The following is a 26,506-nucleotide window of genomic DNA, read 5'->3' on the forward strand; positions in this document are numbered from 1 at the left end:
GTTTTCTCTTTTTACTAGTTCTCCCCTTAACAGCTAGTCTTCTGATTTTTTTTTTTTTTTTTTTTGAGACAGAGTCTTGCTTTGTTGCCCAGTCTAGAGTGAGTGCCGTGGTGTCAGCCTAGCTCACAGCAACCTCAAACTCCTGGGCTCAAGCAATCCTACTGCCTCAGCCTCCCAAGTAGCTGGGACTACAGGCATGCGCCACCATGCCCGGCTAATTTTTTTCTATATTAGTTTTTCTATATTAGTTGGCCAATTAATTTCTTTCTATTTTATAGTAGAGACAGGGTCTCGCTCTTGCTCAGAGCTGGTTTCGAACTCCAGACCTTGAGCGATACGCCTGCCTTGGCCTCCCAGAGTGCTAGGATTATAGGCATGAGCCATGGCGCCCAGCCAGTCTTCTGATTTTTCTCCTTGTTTCCTACACCCTTCCTCTACAAAATCCATGGACTGCATCTCTTGTCCATGAGAGCAGCTCCTGTGACAACACTCTGTTCAAAGGCCTCTCTTTCTCTTTTTCCACCCAGAAGTAAACCAACCACCTCATGAGGGGGTAACTAACTTTTGCGGTAAAGACATATCCATCCTTCATGTATGATACGCCATTAGCCATAGACTAACATGCCTGAATGGGTGAGAAACTAAAGAATCACAGAAAGGGTGATATCTGAAACCTCAGATGGCAAAAAGTTGCAATAGCAGGCTCCTGTAGGAAAGGAACCTCCAAGAAAGGCCAGCAATCTACCAAGAACAATATGGTCCTAATCCCCTAGACCTGCGGTCCCCAACCCCGTGCTGCACCTGGTACCAGTCCATGACCCATTAGGAAATGGGCCACATATCACCACCTGAGCTCTGCACCACCCTTCCCTCAACCATGACAACTCACTCCCTGCCCCTGTCCATGGAAAAATTGTCTTCCATAAAACCGATCCCTGGTACCAAAAAGGTTAGGAATTGCTGCAAATTACAAGATGTTACACTCTTCTTCTGGGCAGATGTCTCCATTTCCCAGATGGGGATACTGAAGTCCTAGACCTTATTGCAACACAGAATGAAGCAAAAAAACTTGGGACTAGCTGACATCGAAGCTCAGCCTGTCCAAGGCAGTGGCACTTAGTGCTTTTCCCTTGAGGTGCCTGCTCATTATGCCCAGAGGCATGGCTCTTGCTGAAGTCAGTGCCTTTCCAGCTAGCCCCCTAAACAAACTTTTATCTTATGTGAAAAAAGAAGGTGACCATTCTGTCTAAGAGAGTTGAAATCATAGGTCCTCCTCTGCCATTGAGAGGCTTCCATCAGATGCCTACATCTGGACAGACTCACTGCCTGTCTATCTGGACACCAAACACCACACACACTCCTAGGATCTGGCACACACGGGCACATAACCTAGAGTAAACATCTAGGTTTTCTAAGAAGACTATAGTTCCCACTATCCTGAGATTTGGCTGAGAGAGAGGAAGAGGAACGGGGCAAAGAAAACAAGACCTAGCACTCAGGCACCACCATTAGCTGACACAGTCCCACAGTGCTGGACAGTGAGCTACACCTCTTGCTGTGACCACAGGCAAGCTAACCCTCCACCTGGGGCCTCCATTTCTTCATGTGTAAAATAAGGACGCAAGGTTCCTTCTGGCTAACTATAATACTCCTGACTTTCCGGCCTCTACCACTTCTCTACACAGGTAAGATGCTTTCTAGTGATAAGCAGGATACAGAACAAAATCAAGAAATGACTTCCAGAAAGGGACATGGGGTTCACATTCTGATGACCCAGTTTCCCTAGAAATGTTGCCCCTGAGGCAGCAGGAAGCAGGAATAACAACCTTGTGCTGGACTGCTGGCCCAAAGCAGCTCCTAGAGGTCTGGGCATTACACCAGTGGTACTCTCTATCTACCCTGGCCGGACCCTCATTAACTCCAGTGAGGATATTGAAAATAGCAACCTGCCCAAGACAAAGAAACCAACAAAGACCTCACCAAGCACATGTGCTCTTCTATATTGGATATAAAGATCTGAAACCTTAGCTCAGAGTACGGTTCATCAATCTCCACCTAAAGGGACCTCCAGCTTCTCTATCAAAGCAAAGCAAAGTCTTACTGGCACTCTTTGTTATAATTTGGGCTTGTGGGCAATTTCAATTGTTCAAAAAAAATCAGGGAGCCTAAAGAATTGAAATCCACAGGAAACCCAAGCTTGATCTTCCTAAATCCAAACTTCTAGTTGGTGAAACTGATGTTTCAGAGTCTTTTATTTCCTCTGCTCTTTCCTAGCACAAGGACTCACAAAGAAAAAGTCAGAAGGCAAGAAGCAAGTGGTTGGAAGAGGAAGAATAAAGACCCTAAACAAACAGCACATAAACAGAGTCAACCAGCTCAAACACTGTGTCAAGTCCAACTTCCTGGCAGAAACTGTTAACAATTTCAAAGCACCCCAAGAATCCAAGGGACCACTCTCTCATCTAGGACAATAATCACCATGTATCATCACACACTTGGAGACCATACCATACACACACACTTGGGGACCATACAATACATGAGAAGTCAACTTCTTTAATAGGAACACCACAGGAAAATACCAGAAGACACATTATTTCTACTATGAATAGTCCCTCCTTATAATCAGGCCTCCCCTTCTCTCAAATGGCTACATTCTCTCTTCTCCCTAACCCAGGGAGATCGTGGTAAAGTGTCTGTGGTTCAAGGAAGCCTTTGCTTCTCCAGTTGGTACATCTTGTTCAAGAAGAGAAAAGGAAACCCAGGGAGGATTTCCAGAACCAGGAGTAAGGAGGCCTGAAGGATGGGAAACTTTGAACAGCCACACACACTAAACGACAAGAAATAGAGGACCATTCGAGCACGCCAATGCCACTTGCCATGTCACCTGGACAGTGAGCTGGCAGCCCGCTGTAAGGAACAAGGGGAATACACATGCAACTAACAGGGTGAGGGGAGAAGAGAGGGAGAGGGGAAGAAAGCAATTCCACTGCACCCAGGCCTTCCCCTCTGCGCTCCAGGGGCTGCCCAAAGCGAGCACATCAGACGCAGGAAGCCAGAGGGGCTGGAGGGAAGGGAAGCAAGCGACAGCATACCATGGAGACACCAGGCCTCGCGTTGCGCGCGGGGAGCGCACACCGGGCCGGACGGCGTGCAAGGGTGGGGTGGGCGTGCAAGTGGCTTGGCAAGGGATAGCAGGCGTCACCGGCAGGGCCCGCGGGGGGAGGGCACGGGGCTGCGGGGGGGCGTGGGATTGCTCCGGGCCACGCTCGGAGGGGCGCGCGGGGAGCTGGTTACCGTGTGGTTCACCCCCCACATCAGGACGCTGAGGATCGGCTCGCTGGCCCGGAATAGCTTCACTTTCTGGCACACGAAATGCTTCTTCTTGGTCTTGGTCTTGCTGGCGCTGAGCGGCGCCACCGCCACCGCCGTGGTGCTGGTGCAGTTGGACGACATGCCCGGGGCGGCGGCGGCGGCGGCGAAAGGGGGGGCGGCGGAGACAGCGCACAAGCCAGCGGCCCCAGGCCTCCCCCGGACCGATCCCCACCCCCGCTCCCTCACCGCGCCATGGTCGCGCCCGTCCCGTTACCTCCCCACCCCGCCCCGGTGGTTCAGTCCGCCCCACGCCCCGCCCTCCCGGCCCGCCCCGCCCCGCCCCAGGGAGCCGGCCAGCCCGCTCCGCACCCCGCCCCCGGGCGGTGCCCCCGCCCCGCCGTCACCGTCACCAGGCCGTCTCCTCCCCGCCCGGATGGTACCGCCCGTCCCGGGGAGGCAGCGGCCGCCCCGCCCGCCCCTCCTCCCCGGGCCTGACAGGAACTGGCCGGCCTCCGCGCGCCTCAGGGCCCCGCGCCGGAGCGGGGAGGGGAGGGATGGGCCAGGCTCGCCGTGTACCGCGGGAGGGGCTCCCTGCCCGGGCCCCCAAAGCCAGCTTTTGGCGCTTCCCCTCAACCTGAAGTGCCAAGATGGCGGCGGCGCCACGGCTCCGGGAGGGAGGGGCGAGAGTGCGAGGAGGGTGGGCCGTACCATCCCCGCCCCGGGGGAGAGAGGAGGGGCACAGCAAGGGAAAAGGAAATCCAGCCTGGAAAACCGAGGAACGCCCCCCGCTCCACCCAGGCGTGGACCTTCCCACTCCCCTGGGCGCAGGGCGTGCTCCACCCGCGGGGCACGCCCCTCTCCCCCAGGGCCAATGAGAGGAGCAGGTCGGCAGCCCTGGCTTTTATGAATGGGTCCCGTGCCCACCCACCTGTCACCTAGCTTCCACTGGGCAAAGGGTCAAGTTAAGATACTGCCAGTACCTTCAGACACCTATCCTAATAATCGTCTGATTCTCTGGCTCATCTCATGAAATCTTTGAGTAAACTGCCCCACGCTTTGTTACATAATTCTTCTAGGATGAAGGGTCTCCATATATTCAACACAAATCATGGGTCAACATTGTTCCTTCTGTATGGGAAATCTCAAACACACATGGTCACTCTTTAAACGGTTACAAAAATAAATTTACCCTTCATTACCAAGTAACACAATAAACATAATTAACCCTAGCATAGGGAAGCATGATGAGGTGATTACATGAATAATGAGCATATAGGTTAACAGTCTCTCTGGAAAAGACTGGGTTTTAAGCATGGCAGAGCCTGGCACCATAAGTGCTCAAAAATATAAATCTGAATACATTTTAAGCAGAATTAGCAAAACAAGGAAATTGCCCAGCTAGTATGTGGGTCAAAAGGGTTTAGGAGCCAGCATGGTACTTCACACCTATAATCCTAGCACTCTCTAGAGGCCAAGGCAGAATTGCTTGAGGCCAGGAGTTGGAGACCAGCCTGGGCAACATAGTGAATCCCTGTCTCTAAAAAACACAAAAATAGAGAAGGGAGGCCAGGCATGGTGGCTATGCCTGTAATCCTAGCACTCTGGGAGGCCAAGGGAGGATCTATCGAGCTCAGGAGTTCGAGACCAGCCTGAGCAAGAGCGAGACCTCGTCTCTACTAAAAAAATAGAAAGAAATTAGCCGGACAACTAAAAAAAAAATATATATATATATATATACATACATATATATACACACACACACACACACACAAATTAGCCAGGCATGGTGGCACAAGCCTGTAGTCCCAGCTACTCAGGAGGCTGAGGCAGGAGGATCACTTGAGCCCAGGAGTTTGAGGTTGCTGTGAGCTAGGCTGATGCCACGGCATTCTAGCCCAGTCAACATAGTGAGGCTCTGTCTCAAAAAAAAAAAAAAAGAATAGAGAAGGGAAAAGGCGAAAAGACAGGAGAATGGCCCCTTGAGTTTAGTTTTGGTTCTTTAAATACCTGACTAAAAAAATTAGTAGTAAACAACTCTTGAAAATCTAGAATTGTAGTAAAGTTACTACATGATTTAAAAAAAAAAAAAAGCCATGAAATAAACAGCTTCCATTTTATTTTACTTTAGGAGCCAGGGAGCATACTGGCAATTTGTTCCTGACTCCTAAAATCATTTAACTGCACTGCCACACTGCCTACATTAGAGAATCTGAGCAGCAGAAAAGGACAGATACCCTAGATTCTATCAATAAACCCAGGCTCCTCCTAAACCATCAGGATTCAGAGAGAAAAACGAGCTGGACCGCCTCACTGTATTACTTGCTAACAAGGTCCAATGTGGTTCTATTACACAGTAAAGTCACTAATCAAACAAAATATTCTCACAAAGCTAACTTTTTTAAAAGCCTGTAAAAATTATACATTTGTACATATATACATTATACTTTTACAGTTCCAAATACTTAACATTTCATTTAGGGCTTTTTGTATTGTTTTCTCTTTCATATTCTTTGTTATCACTTTGGCTCTACCCTAACCTGACATCATTTTGTTGTCCCATTATCTACTAAATCATGTAAATGTTCATTTATCCCAGTAAGCACAATCTGGGTAACTCTGGAGAGCATATTCTGAAAGGTCCGGTCTCTACCAAGGCAGTGTGTTCAGATAGGAGAGAAGAAAGTGGCATGATCCATAGTACAACTCCAGGGAGCCGCCTTCGTCCTCCCACCAAGACGGTCCAGTGCCCATCCTTAAAAAACCGTCAAAACTCACTCTGCACACAGCAAACATTACTGACAGTCCCACAGAGCAAGTCACACTGGTTCTCAAAGGAAGTGAGCTGTTTCGGGAATCAATGGAGGAGGGTCACTTTGAACAGTGAGTCATTTGATATCTGTGGAAGAAGTCATTTGAACTCTTATAAAGAGAAGTTTTAAGGGGTCAGCAGCCTCCCTGGAAAATTCAGGAAAACCAGTAAGAGAGGGGTCAGTTTTCATCTTTTCATAAAGTTCTTCTCCAGAGCTACTGAGGTTCTCTGCAGAGAGTAGATATTCCGCTTCACTCGATCCTCCAGGGAGGAAGTAGATGCACTCTCCAGCTTCATGCGGCTGGGAAGAGAAGACAGGCAAAGGGGAAGTTAAAAACATTTTCCACTTAGCCAACTATCTGGCAGAATTAGAAGAAATGGGTTGCTAGCCATAGAGCAGCTATAAGAAACACAAGCTCTTTGAAGCCCACATGGACACCTTTCCAGTGACTCCATCTGGAAACACATTTTTTAAACCGATGTCCATAAAGGAAAATTTAGCTGTTTTGGAAAATAATGAAAGCCTCATTGGAAAAAGGTTTCCTAAGCCATGAATTCTTATTTAAAAAGAAAGCCAAGGAATTTCAGTGATTTAGAAAATACCAATTTACTTCTGCTCCCCTCAAACCAAAAACATCTCACTGCCTAGCCAGAAGCTGGGAGTATTAACAAAGGTAGTCTGGAGGCTGAGTTCTGGGCGCTCTCTGTGCAGACACAGAAACACTCAGAACACAAGGCACCAGCTGCCAGCTGCCTCCTTGAGCCCATGCCCGTGAAAGCTCCTGACAGGAAGAAGATGCACCCACTGGATAAACTTCCCGTCCCGGGAGTCCAGCTTCTCCAGCCTCTGCTCGCGCTCCTCATCCCTAGCATGCCTCTTGAGGGTGTTCAGCCGCTCTTCCTCCCGCCACTTGGCATTTTCCATCATCTCTTGCCGTTTTCGTTCTAGTTCCTCCGCTGAGAGTTTTCTGTTGAGCAAAAACACCATCCTATCAGGTCTCACCCAGCAAAAAAACAGGAAGAGCACAGAGGTCAGGGAGGACCCTAGGCTCTCCAGCTCACTGCTCTCTCCAAGGAAACGCCCAGCCCAGTGCCAAGCCAGTCAGAGCCAGTGTGAGGTCCCTTCCTTCCTAATGTCTGGGTGAAGTGGTTTCATGCAAATTTCAAAGACCTTTAGGGAAGTATTCCATAATCTCAGTAATCTCTAGAGTAATTATTCTGAAACATTAAATATAAAATAAAAACTAATCAAGAACCTAAACCTATAGCAAGTATATCCCAATTGTTTGCTCAACAACTTATAGAAGAACAGAAGACTAAGTTATGCATGTAATTATTGACATCTACCCTCTACCCATGCAGATGCTTAGAAATTCATGATGCAGCCCCTGAGTATACTACTGTGTGACTAAGCTTCAAGCTAGCAGCCTGGAGGATTCGACTTAACCTCAGAAAATAATAGGTAGTATACTGTCCTCAAGGTATATGACTAAAAATTTTTTAAAAATTAAAAAATCTGGCCGGGCCCGATGGCTCACGCCTGTAATCCTAGCACTCTGGGAGGCCCAGGCGGGCAGATTGCTGAAGGTCAGGAGTTCGAAACCAGTCTGAGCAAGAGCGAGACCCCGTCTCTACTATAAATAGAAATTAATTGGCCAATTAATATATATAGAAAAAATTAACCGGGCATGGTGGCGCATGCATGCCTGTAGTCCCAGCTACTTGGGAGGCTGAGGCAGCAGGATTGCTTGAGCCCAGGAGTTTGAGGTTGCTGTGAGCTAGGCTGACGCCACGGCACTCACTCTAGCCTGGGCAACAAAGCAAGACTCTGTCTCAAAAAAAAAAAAAAAAAAAATTAAAAAATTTGGCCAGGCGTGGTGGTTCATGCCTGTAATCCTAGCACTCTGGGAGGCCAAGGCAGGAGGATCGCTCAAGATCAGTTTAAAAACAGTCTGAGCAAGAGTGAGACACCATCTCTACTATAAATAGAAAGAAATTAGTTGGCCAACTAAAAATACATATATAAAAAAAAATCAGGTCAGGCGTGGTGGCTCACGCCTGTAATCCTAGCACTCTGGGAGGCCAAGGCAGGTGGATTGCTCGAGGTTAGGAGTTCGAAACCAGCTCTGAGCAAGAGCAAGACCCCATCTCTACTATAAATAGAAAGAAATTAATTGGCCAACTAATATATATAGAAAAAATCAGCCGGGCATTGTGGCGCATGCCTGTAGTCCCAGCTACTCAGGAGGCTGAGGCAGAAGGATTGCTTGAGCCCAGGAGTTTGAGGTTGCTATGAGATAGGCTGATGCCACGGCACTCTAGCTGGGCAACAGAGTGAGACTCTGACTCTAAATAAATATATAAAATTTAAAAATTAATAAAAAGTTAGTAGGTTGTACATGGAAGTAAAGAGGCTAAATAAACAAAAAAAAAAAAAAAAAAAGATCTACTTAGATCTTCCCTGGCACTCACTACAAATGAAATTAGAGGAGATGAATAGCTTAGTCACTACTTAACAGTGGCAGACATCCAAATCTATTGATTCTCAAACAAATGTGATATACATACAGATCCCCGTAAGAGGAAAAATAATTATTAGAGCCTCATAGGAGAGTGGGAGCCCTGTTTTCAGAAACAAACTTAAGATACTAAAACCTGACATTTAGTTATCTATTATGAAATGACTACATGTCCTTTCAAAAACCACACTAAATAGGCTGGGCACAGTGGCTCACACCTGTAATCCCAGCACTTTGGGAGGCTGAGGCTGGAGGATCGCTTCAGTCCAGGAGTTTGAGGTTGCAGTAAGCTATGATCACGCCACTGCACTCCAGCCTGAGAGACAGAGTGAGACCCCGTCTCTATTTTTTTTTTTTTTTTTTTGAGACACAGTCTTGCTTTGTTGCCCAGGCTACAGTGAATGCCATGGCATCAGCCTAGCTCACAGCAACCTCAATCTCCTGGGCTCAAGCAATCCTCCTGCCTCAGCCTCCTGAGTAGCTGGGACTACAGGTATGCGCCACCATGCCTGGCTAATTTTTTCTATATATATTAGTGGGCCAATTAATTTCTTTCTATTTATAGTAGAGACAGGGCTTCACTCTTGCTCAGGCTGGTCTTGAACTCCTGACCTCAAGCAATCCACCCGCCTCAGCTCCCAGAGTGCTAGGATTACAGGAGTGAGCCACCACGCCTGGCCAACCCTGTCTCTATTAAAAGAAAAAAAATACATATATATGCTCTCACAAGCATCTCTGAGAGCAGTATGAATTACATTTCAGCTGAAGAACTGGCCCCACATCACCAGTAAAAGATTAAGTTATGCACAGTATACTCTGAGAAATATGTCACATATTTTGAAAAATTGCCAGACAAAATAATTAACCCTTTTTTCTTTTGAGATGGTGTCTCACTATGTCACTCAGCCTCAGCCAGAAACTGTTTGAAAAGGTTTAATTATTAGATTTTAGCCAGTTGCAGTGGTGTTGGCCTATAGTCCCAGCTACTCAGGAGGCTGAGGCAGGAGGATCGCTTGAGCCCTGGAATTCAAGGCTACAGTGAGCTATGATGATACCACTGTACTCTAGCCTACGCATCAGAGTGAGACCTTGTCTCAAAACAAACAAACAAACAAACAAAAAGAGTTAAAGAGATCTTGGAGTCCATCTCTCTTCTAACAACACAGTGAATAATAGAGTTTACTTCTGGCCGGGCGCTGTGGCTCACGCCTGTAATCCTAGCTCTTGGGAGGCCGAGGCGGGCGGATTGCTCAAGGTCAGGAGTTCAAAACCAGCCTGAGCAAGAGCGAGACCCCGTCTCTACTATAAATAGAAAGAAATTAATTGGCCAACTGATATATATATATAAAATTAGCCGGGCATGGTGGCGCATGCCTGTAATCCCAGCTACTCGGGAGGCTGAGGCAGAAGGATCACTCAAGCCCAGGAGTTTGAGGTTGCTGTGAGCTAGGCTGACGCCACGGCACTCACTCTAGCCTGGACAACAAAGTGAGACTCTGTCTCAAAAAAAAAAAAAAAAAAAAAAGAGTTTACTTCTCAGTATTGGCTGTACACTGGAATCACTGGGGAGCTTTAAAAATACTGATGTCTGGGCCACCTCCAGAGATTTTGATGTCATAGAGCTGAGGTATAAGTATGTAATGGGACTTTTTTTAAGCTTCCCAGATGATATTTTAAAAAACCTCTTTTTTTTTTAGAGTTGGAGGTTCTTGCTATATTGCCCAGGCTGGTCTGGAACTCCTGGCCTCAAGCTGAATAGCTGCTTCCCAGATAATTCTAATGTACAGCCAATTTGTTTGGAAATGCTGGTTTATACATCCCATGGGATAGTAAAAGGATATTCACAAAAGCTGCCCACCTCATCTAAACTTCTACTGAGAATAACCTAGACCGCCAGGGACAGCCTTCCGTGGACACAGCCAACCTTTCCTCAGGTCCCAGGGCTACACAGCCCTGTGCTCTGACCCACTTCACATCCCACTCAAACTCAGGGGACGTCTGCCCTCAAGGAGAGTATCCTGGGGGAGGGGGGCACGGGCAATATATGTAACCTTAACACTTATACCCCCATAATACGCTAAAATAAAAGAAAAAAGAAAAAAAAAAAGGAGAGTATCCTGCTTCCTTTTCAGCTCATGCCTCGAGAAGGAACATTCTCTTAAGAAAGCTTCTGTGTAGAAATCTCTATGAGAATGAATATGTTTACAGATGGTGAGAGACAAACACTTAAACAATTGTTCATTGTGTATGCCAAAACTATTTTCTTTGTCCTTTCAATATGTCTCTCACATGGTGTGTGTGTCGTGGGGGGACAGATCATTAAAAGTTGACAAATGAATAAAAGTTAGTTTGAAGCCGGGCGTGGTGGCTCACGCCTGTAATCCTAGCACTTTGGGAGGCTGAGGCGGGCGGATTGCTCAAGGTCAGGAGTTCGAAACCAGCCTGAGCGAGACCCCGTCTCTACCAAAAATAGAAATAAATTAATTGACCAACTAAAAATATATATACAAAAAATTAGCTGGGCATGGTGGCACATGCCTGTAGTCCCAGCTACTTGGGAGGCTGAGGCAGTAGGATCGCTGAGCCCAGGAGATTGAGGTTGCTGTGAGCCAGGCTGACGCCACGGCACTCACTCTAGCCTGGGCAACAAAGTGAGACTCTGTCTCAAAAAAAAAAAAAAAAAAAAAAAAGTTGGTTTGACAAAAAGGTAATATCAAGTATCTATTTGAGCCGGGCGCGGTGGCTCACGCCTGTAATCCTAGCACTCTGGGAGGCTGAGGCGGGCGGATTGCTCGAGGTCAGGAGTTCGAAACCAGCCTGAGCAAGAGCAAGACCCCGTCTCTACTATAAATAGAAAGAAATTAATTGGCCAACTAATATATATATAAAATTAGCCGGGCATGGTGGCGCATGCCTGTAGTCCCAGCTACTCGGGAGGCTGAGGCAGCAGGATTACTTGAGCCCAGGAGTTTGAGGTTGCTGTGAGCTAGGCTGACGCCACGGCACTCACTCTAGCCTGGGCAACAAGCGAGACTCTGTCTCAAAAAAAAAAAAAAAAAGTATCTATTTGCTCTGGTTTGAGCCACTTCTGGGTTCAGGCTTGCAGATGTGAATTTAATCTACCGGGCTTCTGACTCACCTGGTATATCCAGGAGCGTGCCGCCTTTGGTAGACCTCTTTTTTGGGTGATGGACTCTTACTTTGGCCTCTTTCTCTCTTGTTCACCTTAGAATTGTGTCTGTAATGGACATAGAGGGGGAAAGCCTTTTCAATCGAGGGTCTTATAATACGTCCCTCAAACAATGGAAGATGCACTAATAGTCTTAGAACTATAATCCGAATGCAAGACAGCAGAGGGCAGAGTACGAAAAAAACAAAGGCATAGGGTACATAAAGTTTCATATCAGACTCACCCCAGAGTCTGCTAGCACAGTACATACCTACAGATACAGGGTTCTAGGGGCCTGAGCTTTACACAGAGGTGGAATAAAAAAAATGATGTAAAGGAAATAAGAAAGCAAAGACATTTGGGAAAGTCTATGATTGGACATCACCAAAAGCAAGTGCCTGCTGTGACCAGGCTCTCACGGACACAGGTTATTTCCCAGTGAAGCCCACACTCACAGTTTGCTGGGCCTTGGGGATCGTGACCTTCTGCCTGGGGATCGAGACCTCCTGTCCCGGGACCCCACTTCCCTGGTGCTCTTCTTGCTGGCATGTCTGGGGGGTGAGTGGGAGGAGCTTCTGGATCTGGAATGGTTCTTTATCCCGTGTGCTCTCTTTTGCTCGGCCATCAGAGGACCCTGCAGCCCCTGGTTACGGTCAGAGGTCCTGACCTGTGTCATTAAGGAAGAGAAGAGAAGGGATGCTATTTATAGAACAATCTAGTAGTTCAGGAGAAAACAGTGAAACAGGAGATCAATGAACAAGGAGGTTCTGCAAGGAGCCAACTGGGCACACCAATCCCATCACCCAGAATTATTGGAGAACTGTACAAACTTAGAACCATTATCTTCAGAATCCCCTAAAATAATATTATTATACTTGGCTTGGTGCTTCCCTACAGCCTAAGCAAAAGCAAGAGGCAGAAGCATGAAGGACAGGACCCAGGTCAAAAATACAGAGGGATGTCCATTGGTCAACCTGTACACTTAAAATGGATGCATTTCATGTAAATTACATGCAGAGGGACAGGCAGGATGCCTAAATAAATGTTCTACTCCCGGTTTAGCCTCCCTGCGCAGAGGGCCCTCAGCCACGGGACAAGGTTCAGGGATAGGGATGGGCCTGTCCCTGGTGGTCCCAGCCTTCACTGCCCAACTCCCTGCTCTCTGCAGTTGTCAGGGTGGCACATTCCACAATCCCACAGTCACTTCCTCCATGGAGCCCACATTCCTACCTGTAAGCCATATCCCGGGACTTTGGACAAAACAGGGGAGGAATTTGCCATTTTCTTCTGAGATCTAAGAGATTAAAATACACATACTCATTGAAAAAGAAAATATATGAAGGTCCAGTTCAAACCTCTTATGCTGATGCATGCTTCCTGCTTCCAGTGTGACCTTTCCCACCTCCCAGCTATTACTGGCAGTATATTTCTGTATTTGGACTAGCTTTGCTGGAAGATGCATCAGCACAGTCAAGTTTTTCCTACAAAAAAACGTGGGCCTCGCTTCTCAGCCCCAACGCCTGAACACATTCTCCTCTCACCTCATGCTGCTATTCCAGGGACTAATAGTGAGTCAGCAGCAACCGAGCTGACTGCTCCCACATGGAAGACAGAATGAGCCCACGTGGGCTCATTAATCCATTAAAAAGAGAAAGCCTACATAAAGCCCACCTCAGTCCTAGAGGAATCATAAGCTCAGATGAAACAGAGTCACACCCAGGATGTCTGACCTAAAACCCACAAGGCTAAAGTCAGCTCTATTAGGGGTCTAGCATCTTCCTCAGAGATGCTAAATGTGGGTCAAAAGACCCACCCACACTTAGCATCTCCAAGGAAGAGGCTGGATGGCAAGCTGTCTAGGACAGGGCCTATGTCTAAGTGTTCACCACTGCAAGCCAGTACCTGGCAGTTCCTGGAATAGGGCAGGGATTCATTCCACGTCTATAGAATGAATGAGTGAATGAACCACTGACTCAGACATGATGGAGGCCAGCCTCCATGTGCTCACCTCCCCCGGCTGTGCTCATCTTCACTGTTGGAACGATCGCTACTTGAGCTTCTGTGCTTGTGTTTCTTGTGCTTCTTTTTCTTCTCCTTCTTTTTCTTCTTCTCCTTTTTTTCCAGACTCATTTGCAACTAGAAAATGGCAGAACATAACCACACGAGATTCCTGAGACCCCTGTCATCCTCCTGTTAGGGGACTGGGTCATGCCCAGACTGCCTGACTCCATGCCTCTGGGGCTACAGAGATCCAGGACATTATCAGGGGTTCCCTGTCCACAAAGGAAGGGGAGGGTATTAACCCTGGTTGTGCACAAACGTAGCCTCAACTACTGAACAGAATCCCCAGTAGGAGAGGCTAAGAATTCATGTTTTTAAATGTTACCTGCACCACTGTCTAGGAGTTTCCATTCTATGTCAAAAGTACTCCAACACCACTGAAAGCAATCAGGTACTGCAAGGTCAAATTTTAATTTTCCTTACCAACTAATCCAAGAGACAATCACATAATATGTCGCGTGAAAAATAAGTGGGTCCTAGAAGCTTTATACTATGACCAAGGGCATATTCTGATATCCTGAACAATCTGCATGATAACACTTTGCTTAGGCACATTCTACATTCCTCTTTTTCTAGAAAAATGACACCACATGGCATTTTTTCCAATCAAAAGATAAAAGAAGAAATCAAGTATAATTAAGGTTAATAAAGTAAGATTCTATAAAATCACCAGGAGATAGTCTCTAAAAGATAAAAACTTTTTTAAAGCTTTTGTCTACAACTTGGGGTGACACATATTTTAATCTCACCCCTTTTATGAATTTTAATTTACAATATATTGTCACTCTTTTTGATGTACAACTCTATGAGGTTTTTGTTTGTTTTAGAGACAGAGTCTTGCTATGTCACCCAGGCTGGAGTAACAGCAGTAGCTATTCACAGGTGCTATAATAGTGCACTACAGCCTCAAATTCCTGAGCTCAAGCACACCTCCCACCTCAGCCTCCCAAGTAGCTGAGACACAGGCACATGCCACCATGCCTGGCCTAAAAGACAAAAATTTTAAAGGCCATTCTGTTTTCCTTCTCATAATGTAAGAATAAATAAAGAGAAGTTCTCATGTAGCTAGATACTCTTGGTGCTTATTTGAGGCACTACTTACCAATTCTTTGATTTTCTTCATTTTCACAGGATTATTTAATACTTCTCTTTTTTTCTCCTCCTCCTTCTTCCTAAAGAGAGGAAATTATAAAAATAATGACTATATCTTTTGGAAAGGGGATTAAGTCATTTTCCTCTCCAAATTCTATGTAGTAAGCTTTTTTTTTTTGAGACAGAGTCTCACTCTGTTGCCCAGGCTAGAGTGCTGTGGCTATTGTTAGCCTAGCTCACAGCAACCTCACACTCCTGGGCTCAAGCAATCCTTCTGCCTCAGGCTCCCGAGTAACTGGGCCTACAGGCATGCACCACCATGCCCAGCTAATTTTTTCTATATATTTTTAGTTGGCCAATTAATTTCTTTCTATTTATAGTAGAGACAGGGTCTCACTCTTGCTCAGTTTGGTTTCGAACTCCTGACCTCAAGCAATCCTCCTGCCTCGGCCTCCCAGAGTGCTAGGATTACAGGCGTGAGCCACCATGCCCTGCCTATAGTAAGCTTTTTTCCAAACACGTGCAGACTATGTTGAAATCTACATGATGGTGTGAAAGCCAGAAATCTCCCCCAGATCTGCATAAGAGATTTCATATTGTGGGGAAAGTCTACACTGGTGACCGGCTATGCAAGATGATGAATTTGGTCTGTTTCTTGGCTTCATTCTCAAAGCTTCCGAAATGCTAAGTAAACAGGTGTCATCAAGTGCATCAAGTGGTTGCAGTATTTCACAGACTACCACCACTGTTTAGCATGATAACCACCTGGGAAATAAAGAGAATGGACTCCTCTTTCAAGAAGTCTTACTCTCTTATACTGTTCCTAGGAAGGCAAATTGGTCAACCTTCCTGGAGGACAATTTGGCAACACTTGTCACAGCCTTCACATACTCTTTGATCTCACAGATTCTCCCTCAAGAATTTGATACTGAGGCTGGGCGCGGTGGCTCACGCCTGTAATCCTAGCTCTCTGGGAGGCCGAAGCGGGCGGATTGCTCAAGGTCAGGAGTTCAAAACCAGCCTGAGCAAGAGCGAGACCCGTCTCTACTATAAATAGAAAGAAATTAATTGGCCAACTGATATATACATAAAAAATTAGCCGGGCATGGTGGCACATGCCTGTAGTCCCAGCTACTCGGGAGGCTGAGGCAGAAGGATCGCTTGAGCCCAGGAGTTTGAGGTTGCTGTGAGCTAGGCTGACGCCACGGCACTCACTCTAGCCTGGGCAACAAGCGAGACTCTGTCTCAAAAAAAAAAAAAAAAAAAAGAATTTGATACTGTAAGGAAATAATCAAGGAAGGTCACTACAAAGTTGTTCATATTATAACAATAAAAATTTGGAAACAAGTTAAAGACCCAACAAAAGAATACTAATAAAATAAATTATGCCATATGGATATAATATAGACATTAAAAATGATGTCAGGGGCACAGTGAGATAGAAGGATGCTCAATATGAGAGTTTATAAAACAATATGCACACTATTTGTACACCAACATTCACAGCAGCATTATTCACTACAGTTAAAAAACATAGAAATGACCTAAATGTCCACTGACAGATGAATGGATAAATGAAATATGATATTTTCATACAAAGGGATATTATTCAGCATTCAAAAGGGAGGAACTTCTGACACATTTCAACATGGATGCATCAAGGACATTATGCTAAGTGAAATAAGCCAGTCACAAAAAGACAAATATTGTAGGATTTCATTTATACGAGGTAAACAGAGTAGTCACACTCTAGAAACAGAAAGCAGAATGGGACCAGGCATGGTGGCTCACACCTGTAATCCTAGCACTCTGGGAGCCGAGGCAGGAGGGTCACTCAAGGGGTCAAGAGTTCGAGACCAGCCTGAGTAACAGCGAGACTCCCTCTCTATTAAAAATAGAAAAAATTAGCCTGGTGACTAAAAATATAAAAAATTATCTGGGTGCGGTGGTACATGCCTGTAGTCCCAGCTACTTGGGAGGCTGAGGCAGGAGGATCACTTGAGCCCAGTAGCTGGAGATTGCTATTAGCTAAGCTGACACCACAGCACTCTAGCCCAGGTAACAGAGTGAGACTATGTCTCTTAAAAAAAAGCAGAATGGTGGTTACCAGAGGCTGGAGGGAGGAGGAAATGAGTAGCTATTGTTTATTGGATATAGAGTTTCAATTCAGAATGATTAGAGTTCTCACAACATTATGAAGGTATTTAATACCATTGAACTGTACACGTAAAAACAGGTAAGGTGGTAAATTTCATGTTATGTGTATTTTACCACAATAAATTAAAATTACAAAATGGGACAAAATATTTGCAACATATACAATATCTTTAATAGATAAGTAACTTCAAAGGGAATTTTCAAAAGAAAAATGTAAATGAAAGTAAACATTTTTCAATGTTCAATCTTATACACTAGAAATAAAATAATGCAAATTAAACCAAACTAAATAATAATAAGCACAGTATGATCTCATTTAGCACCCAAAATGCAGCTCTACTTTTATCTGTTATATTAAGAGTTTCAAGTAAAATTCTACAAGTTTCTTTTTAAAAGGTTCTGCTATCAGACCCCCAAAAAAGAGGTAAGGGGTAAGAAGGCCTGTTCACCTACATAGCCAATTCTATACATATACCTAAATTTCTAAGAAGCTGCCAACCGTTTACACCTTGTTTCTAACTCCTATTTTTATTTAAGGGCCAAAGACAAATGAATAAATCCGGTCTGGCACATTTGCCAATATCTTTCCATATGGCCTAGACCAGGCACCTTTGATGATGCTTCCTTTCTAACGTCAGGAAGCCCCAATGGAGACAAATCCTTTTACGTAGCAGATAAAAGCCAAGGGGAAACCGACAGTAAAGCAAGAGAATCAATGGCCTTAGCAGAGTCTCTAAGCAACAAAGCCCCTTTCCAGTCCCATATCAGTACCTGATGATGAAGAGTGGGTCCTCTCGGATTTTGCTGGCCATGTCAAGCAGGGAATTGGCACCTGATGGGGCAAAGATAGAGCCTGGGAGGAGCCCTGTCTCAGAAGAACAGCCTGCCTCCTTCTCCTCCATCTTCTCAAAAACATATTTGTCAATGGGGCGCCCCAGCAGGTATTCATCACGATTCACCATCCCACCAGGACCCTGGTACATCCAATCCAATTTTTCTTCTTTTTTCCTATTTCAAGGGGGAAAAAATACAATCAAAGAAAATGTAGGTTAGGCACAGTAGCTCACACCTGTAATCCTAGCACTTTGGGAGGCCAGGGTGGGAGGATGGCTTGAAGCCAACAGTTCAAGACTAGCCTGGGCAAAACAGCAAGAACCCATCTCTACAAAAAAGAGAAAAATTGGCGGGGCATGGTGGCGCACACCTGTAGTGCCAGCTAATCAGGACACTGAGGCAGGTGAATCACTTGAGCCCAAGACTTTGAGGTTACAGTGAGCTATGATCAGACCACTGCGATCTAGTCCAGGAACAGAGCGAGACCCTGCAAGAGAGGGAGAGGGAGAGGGAGAGGGAGAGGGAGAGGGAGAGGGAGAGGGAGAGGGAGAGGGAGAGGGAGAGGGAGAGGGAGAGGGAGAGGGAGAGGGAGAGGGAGAGGGAGAGGGAGAGGGAGAGGGAGAGGGAGAGGGAGAGGGAGAGGGAGAGGGAGAGGGAGAGGGAGAGGGAGAGGGAGAGGGAGAGGGAGAGGGAGAGGGAGAGGGAGAGGGAGAGGGAGAGGGAGAGGGAGAGGGAGAGGGAGAGGGAGAGGGAGAGGGAGAGGGAGAGGGAGAGGGAGAGGGAGAGGGAGAGAAGGGGAGACTCCTGCAAACCTATACACAAAACCTGAACACAAGGTATAGATAACCACAGGTGCTCAGAGGACTCATTCTACAGGCACCTACCATGGGCTAAACAGCATACCCCATGTGGCAGGCATGAAGCAATGGTGCATATCCTCATGAAGCTTACAACTGAATGCATGCATAATTTTCACACAAATAAATTATGAGGAAAACCACTGTTCCTTAACCCGCTGCACGGATCTTTGCTCAGGGCTTTTCAGGTCTCCTTTACACAGTCTTTATGCTTCATTTCAAAGATAATCTAAAGCAATTAATAAGCATATTCTAATATCACCGCCTTATCAAGAACAATTTTAGTGGCCACAGATGCAGCTGTGTTTATCATGCATTTTGGTGATCACTAGCACACTGGCACTGTAGGTAGGTAAAACTGTACATTTGAGGGGGTAATGAGAAAAGATCAAAAACAGCCTAATAAGTAAATGACGCTTTCAAGCGAAAAGAGGGGAGCCAAATTATGTCGTGGCATCATTCCAAACAAAACTTCTCTGTGGTTCTGGGAGAAAAAAGTGGTGAGAAAATGGAACTCTCACATTCAGAAGAGCATGTTGAAGCAGCCATTGCACACTCACACTGCAAGCAGCAAAGTGGTTTCATCAAAAAGTATGATCTACAACATTAAATGTTTTGTGGATATGACTTTTAATTTGTCTATTCATTTTTCTTTTGAGGTTATATAACAACTATGAGCATAAAGAATGTCTTCCTGGTTGCATGTTTGGACATTTTTAATAACAATAATTTGAACCAACACTGGTGGGCCATGACCCTTTACAATTTTTTTTCCTATTAAAAGGATCAGTCTGAGAAACACTTTAGTCTGTAGTTAAGAATTGATTGTGGGCTGCTGGGTCAGGCTCCATCCAGCTTGCCTGGCATCACTCACACCACCACTGGAGTCAAGCTGGAGGAGTATGCGGGAGAGCTGTGCCCTGGGGAATTGTGGAAGACTGGTGGGGCCTTTTCAATGAGTACCAAAGGTGGTGGTATCTTTCAAGCAATCAAAGGTTCTCCTAATTCTCCAGTGTAAGTAAACCACAGAATAGGAGAGAGTATGACCGCTATTAAAACCAAGGCTCCAAAAGCAAGACCCTGTCTCTCTACAAAAAACAGAAAAATTAGGCAGGTGTGGTGGCGTGCACCTGGAGACCCAACTACTCAGGAGGCTGAGGCAGGAGCATTTCTTGAGTCCAAGAGTTTGAGGTTGCAGTGAGCTATGATGATGCCACTGCACTCCAGCCTGGGCTACAGAGCAAGACTCTGTCTCAAAAAAAAGAATATAAATCACCTTCCTCACATTTACAACAGACAAGCAGGCAGGAGAGACAACAACAGGATAAATATTTGATTCTCTGTTCTGAAGCAATACTCTGACCTCATTAGACTCCAAAAAACCCCAACTTTCAAACAAATCAGGCATATGATATGTAATGCTTTGGTGAATAAAAATTTCAAAGTAGGCCGGGCGCGGTGGCTCACACCTGTAATCCTAGCACTCTGGGAGGCCGAGGCGGGTGGATTCCTCGAGGTCAGGAGTTCAAAACCAGCCTGAGATACCACTTTCCATGCTTGTGGAAATAAAAAAAAAAAAAAAAAAAAAAAAAAAAAAAACCAGCCTGAGCAAGAGTGAGACCCCATCTCTACTATAAAATAGAAAGAAATTAATTGGCCAACTAATATATATAGAAAAAATTAGCCGGGCATGGTGGCACATGCCTGTAGTCCCAACTACTTGGGAGGCTGAGGCAGCAGGATTGCTTGAGCCCGGGAGTTTGAGGTTGCTGTGAGCTAGGCTGACGCCACGGCACTCACTCCAGCCTGGGCAACAAAGTGAGACTCTGTCTCAAAAAAAAAAAAAAAAAATTCAAAGTAATTTTTACCTTTCAACAGTAGGAAATTAAACACTGTGACTAATGAGTATTCAGTCTAAAAATCAGTATGTTTTCAAATCAAGAGTTCACAAAATCTGGCCGGGCGCGGTGGCTCACGCCTGTAATCCTAGCTCTCTGGGAGGCCGAGGTGGGCGGATTGCTCAAGGTCAGGAGTTCAAAACCAGCCTGAGCAAGAGTGAGACCCCGTCTCTACTATAAATAGAAAGAAATTAATTGGCCAACTGATATGTATATAAAAAATTAGCCGGGCATGGTGGCGCATGCCTGTAGTCCCAGCTACTCGGGAGGCTGAGGCAGAAGGATTGCTGGAGCCCAGGAGTGTGAGGTTGCTGTGAGCTAGGCTGACGCCACGGCACTCACTCTAGCCTGGACAACAAAGCGAGACTCTGTCTCAAAAAAAAAAAAAAAAAAAAAAAAAAAGAGTTCACAAAATCTAAAACTTCACATATTATAATGTGTGTTGATCTTATAAGCTACCCAGGAATTAATTCTAATCTGTGAAATTTATTCACATTAAATTACCATGTAAAGTATATAACTTATATAAATTAAAGTGTATAAAGTGAAATAATTTAACATGTATCTGTGGTTAAAAAAGAAAAACTTACAAAATTCTATTCTCTTATTCAATTTATGCATCAATATCCTAAACATATTGTGTTGTATTTGAAAACTCTAGAATTCCATTTACTTTAAAACATTTCAAACTTCATACTTAACCAGAATGGCCTCCTCCCCAAACCATTTTCCTGAATGAATGTGATTTTTCTCCTGCTTAAGTTCCATACTGCCATTTCCACAAATTGAAACTAAGTCTCATACACACACAACCCTGAAGGTCACAAATCCTCCTGTCATGAAATTATTAAGGAAAAGTCCCAAATATCCAATGGGAGAAGTGTGCCACACACCACCCTGAAGCCTAGCCCACGAAGACACAAACATGGGGCATGACAGTACAGATTACTCAATTTTAGTCTATCTGTAGTTTTTATTGTATTCTGATTTGGGAATGTTCTGCATATTTTATGTTTTTTATTTTCTCCAACATATTTATTCCCATCTCCTTTTATGCAATGGGTAGGGTAATTATTATCTGCTACTCTTATCCTATAGCATACAGAGGAAACTGGAGCAAGGTAAATTAGAGCAGGATTAGCCACAATCACACAGCTTTTATTGAGAGACACACCATCCACAGGACCTTATTATTCCCATGGGACCTCACTGTCTCTCTCCCCACCCCCAAAATGAGCCTGTAAAACATTAACAAACAAAAGCAGGACTGGGGCCTTGACACATACTGAGAAGCAGGGTAGAGGCAACCATCCTCAGTCACAGTTATTTGTCAACCATCTAACTTTGGCTTGGCCTATACTAACTTCTTACGTGTTATCTCATTGGCTCAATAAACTTTAAGAAAGAGTTAGAGCCAGGCGTGGTGGCACATGCCTATAGTCCCAGCTACTCAGGAGACTGAGGAGAGGATCACTTGACCCCAGGAGTTGGAGACTGCAGTGAGCTATGATCAAGCCTGTCAATAGCCACTGCACCACTCCAGCCTGGACAACCCAGCAAGACCCCATCTCAATAAAAAAAAAAAAAAAAAAAAGAGGAGTTGGGTTCATTATCACTCCCTGGTTTTACTGAGGTAAACTAGTCTCCCAAACTTGCTCCCAGTTACACAGCTAGTACATGCAAAGCCAACCTTGGGTCCAGGTCAGACTGAGTTCAAAATCCATGCACTTAACCATTCAGCTATTGTGCAACACTTGGATGATGCACCTATAGGCCAGTCCTTCGATTCCCTGCACGCTGGGACACCCCCGGTTCCCTGCTTACTTGACAGCCCCGACATCCTCTGCGTAGCGCTGCATCTCTTCCCGGGCCCGCTCCTCCCGCAGCTCGCGCTGAAGCTCCTCAATCTTCTTCCGCTCGGCCTCATGCTTCTGCTCGGCCTTCCACACCTTCTCCACATTGCGGAGGGTCTGTGGGTGCCAGCTCTTCTTCAGATTCTGTGGTGAATGAAAGGAGGGAGGAAGGAATTCAAGGAGTGGGTGGGTGGTGAGTATAACTGGCCCTGCCTCACTCACCGTCCATGCTCAGTTCATGCCAAGGCAGGCACATAAGCAATGTCTTTAACAATGGCAAGGTTGGCACCCAATAATCTCCCACACATCTCAGCGGGGGGTTGTTCAAGTACATAAAGTTCACAATAGAGCAGGCCCTTCCTGGGTTCCCTGCAAACAGTTTTAATCTTTTTTTTTTGAGACAGAGTCTCACTTTGTTTCCCGGGTTAGACTGCCATGGCGGCAGCCTAGCTCAATGCAACCTCAAACTCCTGGGCTCAAGTGATCCTCCTGCCTCAGCCTCCCAAGTAGCTGGGACTATAGGTATGCGCCACCATGCCCGGCTAATACATATATATTTAGTTAGTTAGTTGTCCAGCTAATTTCTTTATTTATTTAGTTGTCCAGCTAATTTCTTTCTATTTTTAGTAGAGATGGGGTCTCACTCTTGCTCAAGTTGGTCTCCAGCTCCTGAGCTCAAAGGATCCCGCTGGCTCCGCCTCCCAGAGTGCTAGGATTACAGGCGTGAGCCACGACGCCTGGCCCAAACAGTTTTATTCTTAAATGACTACAAGTCATCATTCCACTGGCCATACCTAAATGGGAAATGGTGATGGCAAGACAGGAGGAATGCGGCAGGGAGGGGAAAGGGACATCTTTTTATTTTTTATTATTTTTTTTCTTTTTTTGACCTACATGTGAACAAAAGGGACATGTTTTGAAAGGCAACAATATCAAGCACTTTTGCCACTGGACATTCATTCTTAGGAACACAACCTACCTAACTTTGGTCCACTTCACCTGCCCTAAACTTGCATGGTTTACAACCCACCCAGCCAGAATTTCTTTCACCTTCCCCTCCCAGGAATCTCCCCAAGGTTCTAATCTCCCCCTTCACCCTCAAAAAATGTTTCTCCTCTCCTCCCCATTAGCCATTGCTTTGATTCAGTTTCCCTATCAGGGAACATTTTCCAGTGGAAGTAACATCTAAGGACAATTATAAATTATCTCAGGGATGTGGGAAGGGGGGAGTAGGAGGGTAGCTTTTCAGAGAGAATAGCAGACTAACTGCAGTCCCAGGGGTGTGAAAGAACATAGCACGAATCATTTGGTGTGGCTGCAGATGGAGTCCCAGCTGATGGGACGGGGGTGTAAGATGAAGCCAACTAAGAAGGGAACAGAATAAGGCCCTTATAAGCCATGTTAAGGAATCAGATTTTATCCTGTCAATGGTAAGAAACACTCAACAGTTGCATGCAGGTGAGAGACATGGCTAGCTGTCATGGGAAGAATGGACTGAAGAGGGCCAAGATTGGAGACCAGGAGACCAGTCAAATGAGATCATGTACACAGGTCCCTGGCATGTGGGAAATGTTCATCAATGAGAGCTCCTTTTTCTTCCTTTTCTCTTTCCCTCCTGTCCTTCTTCCTCCTTGTCAGGTCCTTTGATCCTTCCTTTCTTCCTTCCTCCCTCTCCTACCCCTCCCAACGTGTTCTACTGGTCCTCCCTTCTCTCCCTCCTTCAACCCAGGGGACAGGTGGTAATGTCTGGAAACATTTTGGTTTTCACAACTGGGGGACAAGGATGCTACTGGCATCTAATGGCAAGAGGCCAAGGATACTGCCAAACATCCTAAAATGCACAGGACAGGGACAGTCCAACCATCACCACCATATACACCCCCACACAAATACCTAACCCAAATTGTCAAGAGTGCTGAGGTTAAGAAACCGTGGGTAGAGGAGAGTTCCTGTTCTTAAATACAGTTACCTGAAGAATATACTAAATTAGATGAACCTGGATGGAGCCCTGGAACTCACTCTAATTGAGAATGGCTAACAAACTCAGGGCTATGGGACAGGTGGCTAAGCTGATCTATTTGCTAATTCAGTGAGCTACACTTTCAGGAGGTTAGCATTTTCCTAATCTTGCACCACACTCCAGTGGGTAAATTTACCCTATTTGGGGCTTTGTCCCTACAAAAGAACTATAAAGTTTAAGAAATATATATGATGGGCCATATATATTAAGTGCTATGAATTGAGAAGAAAGCTCTGTCAGTACAGATGAGAACGTAGCTTTGAAGGAGGAGTGGGAGTCGGAAAGAGGGACATAAAGATCCCTTCCGGCTTAAAATGCACCCTAAGGCATGGCTCACAGGCGAGGAGAATGGGGCACAAACCACCCCCACTACAGCCCAGGACAGGACTCTGAAATTCTACCTAAGGAAGGCAGTTGTGTCCCAAGACAAAATATGCAAAACAAAGCCTGAGAGACACGTCCTCGATATCTGCTTTCTTTCCTAGCCATGGCTGTAACCGCCCCCCCTCCTCCGTCTCCCCAGAATTTCCGGCCGGTAGGGCCCCCATCAACAAACGCACAAACACCACCTGCCGCGGTTCGGGACACATCTCGCACACTTTCCCAAGTCTCAGCCCCATCCCTCTGTGGCCCTAACAATCCATCCCTTTTCCAGGATTACGGCCCAACTCCTGGGGGCCCCGAAAGCAAGGATGCGTTGCTATGGTTACCCACTTTTTTTTATTTCCCCATACCCCCACCTCTTGCCAATTTCTATCTCCACGCCCGGGCAGTCTCCGGCCTCCGTCCTCCCCCGCCCAGGCCTCCCTCCACTTACCAGGTCTCCGCCTCCCATGATGGCGGGGACGTTTCCTCACTACGCGGATCTGGAAGACTCAGGGAGGATCGACAAGAAACGGAGAGAAACAGTTCAGGGGCGACCTCCTAGGATCTGCTCCCGAGAACTACCGGCTGCCACTTTCACCACCCGATCTAGAGGCCACTTCCGAGAGGGGGTCATATCATAGCGTCGGCGTCGCTGATTGATGACGTTGTATTCTCTGTCGCGCTATGTGACGATGGCGTCACATGCAGTTTCCACAGTTTAGGGTCCTGTTGTCGTGGCCTCTGGGGCCTCATTTTGGCTACCTCACGTCGCCACCTCGCCTGATGTCCTGAACTGTCGCCACAACTCTGTTCAGTTACAGGTCGCCTAGGGAGTCCCAGAGCCGTTCTGTTGCCATGGCAGCGCACAAGGGCGTCCCGCCCAAGGCTCAACTCGCCTCTCAGGAGACCCGGGTGTGGACCAGCCCAGGCCGCTCCCGCGCCCCCACTCCCAGGCACATAACCTCACACCCTAGTTTTCCAAAATAGATTTTCCCACCAGCGCTCACCTCGAACCTTGGCTCACAGCCAACCCCCTTCTTCCAGGCCTATTATACGGAGATAAGGAGAAACCATCAAACCAAAATTCCATCAGCTTTCTATATTGGAGCATCCAGTGTGTGCCTATGTAGTAGGCATTCTTTTTATTTTTATTTATTTAATTTTTTTTGTGTGTGTGTGTGTGACAGAGTCTTGTTTTGTTGCCCAGGCTAGAGTGAGTGCCGTGGCATCAGCCTAGCTCGTAGCAACCTCAAACTCCTGGGCTCAAGCGATCCTCCTGCCTCAGCCTCCCAAGTAGCTGGGACTACAGGCATGCACCACCATGTCCGGCTAATTTTTTCTATATATTTTTAGTTGGCCAATTAATTTCTTTCTATTTTTAGTAGAGACAGGGTCTCGCTCTTGCTCAGGCTGGTTTCAAACTCCTGACCTTAAGCGATCTACCCACCTCAGCCTCCCAGAGTGCTAGGATTACAGGTGGGAGCCACTGTGCCCGGCCTGCCTTGGGATAATTTTAATTGGCCACTGTGGAATGGCCAGGAAGAGTGGCTCATCCC

General features: G+C 46.0%; 2 protein-coding genes across 2 annotated transcripts in view; both read right to left on the bottom strand.

Annotated features, from left to right (window-relative positions):
- PIP4K2B (phosphatidylinositol-5-phosphate 4-kinase type 2 beta) overlaps positions 1-3,556 on the bottom strand; it is a 30,115-nt gene extending 26,559 nt beyond the window's left edge. The window contains exon 1 of the mRNA XM_012765943.3: positions 3,298-3,556. Within this exon, the coding sequence (XP_012621397.1) occupies positions 3,298-3,456 (159 nt within the window). The 5' untranslated portion in view covers positions 3,457-3,556. The remainder of the gene's footprint in view (positions 1-3,297) is intronic.
- Positions 3,557-4,421: 865 nt separating this feature from the next.
- CWC25 (CWC25 spliceosome associated protein) lies at positions 4,422-25,611 on the bottom strand. The gene is made up of 10 exons (XM_012765942.3): positions 25,402-25,611; positions 22,536-22,708; positions 17,894-18,130; positions 14,976-15,045; positions 13,821-13,948; positions 13,043-13,106; positions 12,268-12,479; positions 11,783-11,881; positions 6,931-7,092; positions 4,422-6,425 (listed from the first exon to the last, which is right to left on the bottom strand). Exons 1-10 carry the CDS (start codon positions 25,417-25,419, stop codon positions 6,311-6,313), a joined length of 1,278 nt encoding a protein of 425 aa, XP_012621396.1. The 5' UTR covers positions 25,420-25,611; the 3' UTR covers positions 4,422-6,310.
- Positions 25,612-26,506: the final 895 nt, after the last annotated feature.

This window comes from Microcebus murinus, chromosome 18 (assembly GCF_040939455.1).
Source record: "Microcebus murinus isolate Inina chromosome 18, M.murinus_Inina_mat1.0, whole genome shotgun sequence".
Lineage (NCBI taxonomy): Eukaryota > Metazoa > Chordata > Mammalia > Primates > Cheirogaleidae > Microcebus > Microcebus murinus.

Bases quoted from the DNA above. Each gene is read 5' to 3' on its own strand.
- CWC25 (XM_012765942.3), bottom strand. The intron at 15,046-17,893 runs GTACTGATATGG...TCCTCTCTTTAG, and splicing joins GACCCACTCTTCATCATCAG to GAAGAAGGAGGAGGAGAAAA. The intron at 6,426-6,930 runs GTGGGTGCATCT...TTCTCTTCCCAG, and splicing joins CGGGACGGGAAGTTTATCCA to CCGCATGAAGCTGGAGAGTG.